The 7,517-nt window shown below is 45.2% G+C and overlaps 1 protein-coding gene across 1 annotated transcript in view; it reads left to right on the forward strand.

Moving 5' to 3' along the window:
* LOC103597917 (chromosome unknown open reading frame, human C5orf49) overlaps nucleotides 1–7,517 on the forward strand; it is a 13,834-nt gene that overhangs the window by 176 nt on the left and 6,141 nt on the right. Inside the window, exons 2-3 of the mRNA XM_008581800.1 lie at nucleotides 808–824; nucleotides 5,734–5,767. Coding sequence (XP_008580022.1) covers nucleotides 808–824; nucleotides 5,734–5,767 — 51 coding nt within the window. The remainder of the gene's footprint in view (nucleotides 1–807; nucleotides 825–5,733; nucleotides 5,768–7,517) is intronic.

A 7,517-nucleotide genomic window follows, 5' to 3' on the forward strand; every position in this document is an offset into this window, starting at 1 on the left:
TGGGCTTCAGATAATAAACCCAACATAATAAAAGATTATTTCTTTCTCACGCATAGCACAACACATGTATGTTTCTCCTGGGTGGCTCTTTGGGTAGTGACTTGGGCTCCTTCTTTTCAGTGGTTCCACTATTTCCAGGGCCTGGGAGTCTTTGGGACATTGGAGTCCTTTACTGGATCCTCTGAATTCACCAGCCAGTGGGTGAGAAGAGTTTTTCATGGACCAGGCCTAGACGTGGTATTTATTAGTGTCACCCATATCTTGGCCCCATCTTAATTGTGAGGGAAACTGGAAATTGCATCTTCTGTTTGTTCTGGAAGAGAAAGTGTTTGTTCTGGAAGAGAAGGTGAACATATAGTATCACTTCTGCTACAATTACATGAGAAAATGGATTAATTGTTTTCTCTTGTTTCTTTCTTCCCCAAAGAACTTACCTGGTTTAAACTTACAATGGAGAGTGCGTTTATATCTAAAATGGTCTGAAAGGGAAGAGAAAATAAAGCGCTTGGGTCCCAGTTTGCTCAGAAGCTCACCCCTGATACTTGTCTGAGGGTGCAAAGAGAGCTTCAAAGGCCGAGAGGAGGCACCGAGCAAAACCAAAGCCCGCAACCCCTGGGAGGGCCCTTGTGGACTGGACCTAGTAGACAGTACTTCCTCGTCCATCCTCTTGCACGGGTCCTGATGAGCTGCGTTATGCTGCTGTAACAAACAGCCCCCAATGCCTTAGTGGCTTAGACAAGGCTTATTTCTCATGCTAAATGTCCAATGGGGGTGAGCAGGGTGGCTCTGCTCCTTATAGTCACCCAGCAGCCACCACATAGGCTGTTGTCATCAACATGAAGCTTCAGGAGTCCCCAGGTACTGTCTCTTAAATGCTTCTGACTGAGGAGTCACTTGTCACTTCAACTCATAGGTCATTGGTTAGAACTGGTCATATGGCCTCACCTAACTTAAAGGATCAGGAGGATGAACCCTCTGTGCAGGCAGAAGGAAGGGAATTGACGGTGATTTCTAACAATCAAACTAGTCTGCCACTCAGAGCACTCCCAGGTCAGGTCTGAGGCCCCACTGAAATAAGCTTTATTGTATCCCAACCTTACTTTCCATTGTTCAAAAGATGGCCAATTCTCCTTACCAACTGTGTTTGCTACAGCTGCCATCCAAAGTACCAGACTTGGTGGCTTTAAGCAGCAGAAATTTATTCTCTCCCAGTTCTGGAGGCCAGAAGTCTGAAATCAAGGTGTCAGCCAGGTTGGTTCCTTCTGAGGGCCGTGAGGAAAGGATCTGGCCTCCACCTCCTTGGCTTGTAGATGGCCGTCTTCTCTCTCTGTCTGCTCACAATTGTGCTTATCTCTGTGTTCCAATTCCCCCTTTTCACGAACTCACCAGTCATATGGGATCAGGGGTCCACCCTGCACCAGTGTAACTTCGTCTTAATTAATTACACCTTCAATGACCCTGTTTCCAAATAAAGTCATGTTCTGAGTTCCTGGTAGTTTGGACTTTACTATAGGAATTTTCAGAGGACACAATTCAACCCATAACACCCAGAGACGTTGCTCCCCAGTGCTGTAGCTACAGCAGTGTGGTGCGACTCATTTCCTACCCCCAGCCCAAATGAGCTCATCACTCTTTTCGTGCCACTGTATGTTGGGCATACCTCCACTATTTCATTTGTATGTTGCTGTAGTTTTTAATTAATGGGTTTATTTCTGTTCTGTCTGTGGTCTTCCATAAGGCAGGGACCCCCCTATTTCTGTCCTGGAGCCTAGCATAATGCCTTGTACAGTAGTGGAGCTAATGTGCTGTGGACACGGAAAACTGAAGTCTCCACTACACTTACGGCACCTGCCCAGGCCTGCAGACCACAGTGGCTCCTCAGTGTTAGGAGTGGGGTCACCATGAGGAAGGTTGGTGATAGAGCATCAAGATCTATGGCTGATATGAGGCCATATACATTTTAACAATACTCAAAACACAGAGGGACAAAGGGGAGAGATCACAAGAGAAAAATGAATATTTCCTGTTTCTCTTTGTTTTTTAAAAGCAACCTCATGTATGAAACTGAAGCAATTCCTGGAGAAATTTTCAGAGCCAGACACTAGCGAGCTCAGCAGCTCTGTTTTGTGATAGCATCTAAATCCCAATTGGTTTTTATTAATACCATTTTGCTTCAAACTGTGAGAAATAGCCTCACCTGTCCAATGCCAAAGGATGGACATGGAGACACGAGGTACAACAAAGTAGACTTTAATTACGGCCTTGCAAGTTTCGGGTGTCTGAAGGTCAGGCACACAGAAAAGTGCTGTAGCAAGCAATTTATTCCCTAGTGCACAAGTCCCTGCCCCCTCCTCCTCATTGGCTGAGAGTACTACGGGGTATACAATCTTCCCAGATGACTTCTTAGATTACCCTAACTTACTACCCCTTAGTAGGAAATTTCTTTGTCAGGACAAACCCTTGGAAAAGGCCCACTGAAACTTTGTGAAAGGAGAAACATCAGGGAATGAAGGGGACAGTAAAGGGCTAATAACTCATTACCATCTCAAGGAGAACTTTATCCACTCAGTGACCCCCACCCCCCCAGGAATGGGCTGGACCAGTCAGACAACTTTCAAGCTGGGTCTGAATCATTTCTGAAAATGAATCACTTAAGTTATTTTCTTACAAAATTATAAAGGAATGAAGGAAAAGTGGAAAGAAGAAAGATTGATAATTAGAATCTAGGGATCTAATATGACTGTCCATTCCTAATACATAATCAAACTGAGAATCTGGACTTTTTAGATTGATCCAGATTTTCAGTTTGATTAGGTATTAGGAAAGGACAGTCACATTGAAAATGAGTCAGCCTGCCTGCTGATGAATTTCTTTTCTTTTTGTTCTTATTTTTCAATGATAATGAAAATTAATTTTTACTCAGGAAAAGTTCTGAATATGCGAAATCTGCACAAAGAAGAGCTGTCTAAGACTCTGATCACTCCACCGCCACCAGCAGTGAGATTCCCAGTAGAGACTAAGATGTAGTAGGCTCTTGGTAACTAATCCTGGGATTGTGAGGCAGGCACTTACAGTTTACAGCTGTAACTTTTAAAGTGTTTTAGGAGACCTGGATAAAATGAGAAGAAATAGGCATTTCTTTTTTTTCTTTTTTCCTGTAAAGTTGCATTTTATGCTTGGTTTCTCCAGGGCAGGGAGCAAAAATGAGTTAACATTTCCTTCCTTGCTCAGATAACAGCGATTGCATTCTCTTTCTATTCTTGAGTCCATTCTTCAGTCTTCAGGGTCTTCCTCCCAGGATAAATGTAAGAACCCCGGGGGAGCTTACTCAGTTCAGAGGGGCCAGGCCTGGTTAAAAGCACTGTGCCAGAGGAGGTCACAAGCCCAGGCAATTCCTTAAGATCCGCTTCCCCTGCTGTTAGAGCTTCCCCCTTCGGAGGGGCTGTTCCTCAGACCTGGGCAAGGCTGGTCACTGCAGGAGTGCTAGGGGGACTGAGGTGCTACCAGTCACCTCTATTTTGACATGCGGTTCTCACAGTGCAGGAGAAGAGTGTGCCTCCTGGCCACAGGTGTGGCTCCCTCCCAGGTGTTCAGTCCTAGAGACCAGGTCTTCGTGGTGTACATTGCAGCTGTTCTACCCCAAAACAAACACATTGCCTGGGGTCAGCCAGGTCAGGAGGGATTCCAGGGACGATGGAATACCTAGATCATGACCAAGAGCCCTGAAACCGTAGGGGCCAAGGGAAAAACTTCCCCTTCATTCCTGAAGGTTTGCTGAAAATCAATTGACAAAAGGCAGATTGATAGGAGAAAAGGTAGAACAAATTTTATTTTAACATCCTGTGGAGAGCTGTGCAACAGGGAATCACAAGAGAGTGGTTGCCCGGTAACCAGTGGGGTACAGAAGCTTACACATCCTTCCCAGGGGAAGGGGGGATGGGGGGTGTAAGAGTAAATGTTTTTCAGAGAAAATGAATGAGCCCAAAGAACAATGACCTGGGGTCAAGTTTCTCTGAGCTCTGGGGAGGTGTTGTCACAGGTGAAGGGTGAAAGCAGCCAAGCACAGGCCGCCTTGTTATGCAGATGGAAGTGTCTGGTGACCTGGGAGCTGCCCTGGGAAAGAACGGATGGTAGACAAGGGAGGGAGGGCCCCAGAAAAAGCCTGGCTGTTTATTTCGCCAGTGTAGACTCCTGTATGGATGCAAATCTCCACAGGAGGCAGCTTTTCAGCTATGATTGTTTCTCCAGCCCTTCTGAATAGCCGTCTTGAAATATATCAGAGAAGTATATTTTGGGCTGAAATATCTTTGGTTTCCTTCACTACCATCCCATCCCTTAAATTACTGTGTGTCTGTAGGGGGAGGATGGGGGTGATGGAGTGTTAGGTTATTTTTCTTGCCTCCCTGCTGGCTCAGCCGGGTCTGGCTGTAGCTCTGAACCTCAAGGGGAAAGGTCTGGCTTGCAGGAGGCCAGGGTGTCCTTCTGCAGGATCTGCCCCCACCTTCCCCACCGAGTGGGGATGTACTTGAACTTCCTTGGTGTTACTAATGGGCCTCCAGTCTGGTGTCTCACCCAAGAAAGGTTTGCTTAACCTCTGGAGGCCAGCAGCAAATCAACTTCTGAATCAACAGACTTCCTACTTTAGGTATGTAAAAAACACTGAAATATTCTATCATGTTTTAAAGTGGTTTAAGTTTTCATTTCATTTGGTAGGGAAACGTCTAGTTTTACATAATCAAAGTGATTGATATTGTCTTTGTGACATTCTTCCCTTTGCTTTTGTGCGTAGGAGGCCCCTTACGGGTTTTCTTTTTCACTTATTTTTCTAATCCATCCGGAATTTACTTTTATCTACAATATGATGCGAAGACCCAAACAGCTAGCCAATTTTCACAGTGCTAAATGCTGCATGATTCATCAGTTCTCCATTCATTCAGGCTTTTGTTTGGCCCTGTGCATACCGTAATAACTTCGTATAGCATACATTATACGAAGTTATACGACTTAGGTACCAAGCACATTTGCCGCGCACACTCAGCACTCCCGGGAGTCTGCGGAGGAAAGGTAAACCCAGCTCTGCTGCTGCCCTCCCTGTTCAAATCCAGGCAGCCTGCTCACTATTATCCAGCAGACTCTTCCACTTCCACATTTTCCAATAGAAATTTGTGCTAGCTGAATGAAATTATGGCCACTCCCCAGGCACACTTCCTTTTCCTCTCCCTGCCTCTGTTTCTCCTTTGCACCTATCAGTATCTGACCTACTACATATTTTACTTAGTTGTCCTGTTTTTGTTGCGGTTTTTCTCCCACTGACATGAGCTCCTGGAGGGCAAAGATTTATTTTTATCACTGCGATATCCCCAGCCATCAAACAGGGCCTGTCTCATAGTTGGTGTTGCACAGATGAACGAGGAATGAATAAACAGAAAGTGAGTTTTGGTTTGTTTGTTTGTTGTTTTGTGGCTGGCCGGTAAGGGAATGAGACCCTTGACATTGGTGTTACCAATACTATGCTCTAACCAACTGGGCTAACTAGCCGTGGAAAGCGAGTTTTTTTAAAACAAAGGGATAAGTCCCCGCCTTACACGATTAGCTTTTAGACTGCACAGGGGTTCCTGTTTGGATTATCTGCTGTTTGGGTTACCCTTGGCATCGTTCTCCTCAGGGATCCTAACTGTTGGTGGCCCGTGGGTGCTTCTCTCACTCTGTGCTAGTTGCATTTTTACTATCCAGTGACCTGCCCCTGGAAAACTCAAGGCCTGCAGAAGTGGGGTTGAATGTCTTCCTCCAGGGCAGGTAGATCCTAAGGAATGGGCAGGAGGGGCTGAGCCTGAGACCCAGTTTCTCCTGCAGACCCACCAGTGAAGGAGGAATGAGGGAGACAGAGGCAGGCGAGTCCTTCCATGAAACATCAGGGGCAGGGAGTAAGCGTTCCCACCAGTCGTAGCACCCGCGTGAGCTCGTGCTGGGTGTCTCTTCATTGTGTGCATATGGAGGCGGTGATGTGTGTCTAACACGGAGCACGTTCACACACAGAAGATCACACAGATGTGTTCATATGTATTTGCAGCATGCTCTTTCCATTTACCAATATACTTTAGACATTTTTTCAATTCACCTTCTTTTAAGGAGTACAACAAGCAAATGACACAAGAAAAGAAACAGTGTTTGTCCCAATAGATTTGGCCAAGAGGAACATATAAGATTAGATGTGAGATTCTGCCCCTGTGGACCACACTTTGTTCCTGTGACATGAATTGCTGGGGACGGGGTTGAGTGGAGAGCTGGTACCAATGGAAGAGGGAAAACGATCGACTCCACGATCACCGGGTCTCCTCCTGGCGACAAGGGGACCACAGACAGAGGCAGAACTGTCTGAATCAGAGCACATCACGATTTGAAACAGACACAAGATCAGAGAGAGGAGATCTGTGGACTTCAAGGGTAAAATATTCAGATTCTTTGAAAAGTTATAAAAAATTTCTAAAACTTGTGATACTAATGTACCAAGAGAGGGAGCAGAATCTTTCCCACAGATAAACCAAAGAGAATAGTTGAGCATTTGTTCTTTTTTTTTTTTTAAAGCTAACATTATGTCCTTGACAAGCTACAGTCCTCTGAGATATAGAATTCTGAATGCTATTAAAATTAATGAAAATGTCCTCACTAAACTTCACACAGTGCTAAACTCCCACGGAGATGCTCTGGATTGATCAGAAGTAAAATGAGGCCTTTATGAATCAAAGGAAATGATTTTGGATCACCTTGGGAATTTTCAGTTTTAAATATAAGCTCATACACCTCTGGAAAGGCAAAGAGAGACTGAAAGCCTCAAGATGAGGACGGAAGTGCTCTGGCTTATGCAGAGAGGAAATGAGTGTAGCCCAGGCATGGCTTCATTACCATATTGGTCAAGGTGGCTTGAATGTGCTATGGAAACACACAGATCCTAAACCCTAAGAGACTTAGCCAGTGGTGTGCTGGATGAGGCCTGCCTATACGACTCACAGGAGCTGATACTTAGCATCTCTTCTGCACTCTGCATTTAGTGGGCAGCCTGAAATTGACCATGGTGGGAGTATTTATACCACAGAAATCAGCAAATACTACAAATTGGGTCTTTTATTCCTCCAGAAAGCAGGTTGTTAAACACAAGTGCACCATTGGGCTTCAGATAATAAACCCAACATAATAAAAGATTATTTCTTTCTCACGCATAGCACAACACATGTATGTTTCTCCTGGGTGGCTCTTTGGGTAGTGACTTGGGCTCCTTCTTTTCAGTGGTTCCACTATTTCCAGGGCCTGGGAGTCTTTGGGACATTGGAGTCCTTTACGGGAACCGCTAAATTCGCCAGCCAGTGGGTGAGAAGAGTTTTTCATGGACCAGGCCTGGACGTGGTATTTATTAGTGTCACCCATATCTTGGCCCCATCTTAATTGTGAGGGAAACTGGAAATTGCATCTTCTGTTTGTTCTGGAAGAGAAAGTGTTTGTTCTGGAAGAGAAAGTGTTTG

This window comes from Galeopterus variegatus, unplaced genomic scaffold, assembly GCF_000696425.1.
Source record: "Galeopterus variegatus unplaced genomic scaffold, G_variegatus-3.0.2 Scaffold2468, whole genome shotgun sequence".
Taxonomy (NCBI): domain Eukaryota; kingdom Metazoa; phylum Chordata; class Mammalia; order Dermoptera; family Cynocephalidae; genus Galeopterus; species Galeopterus variegatus.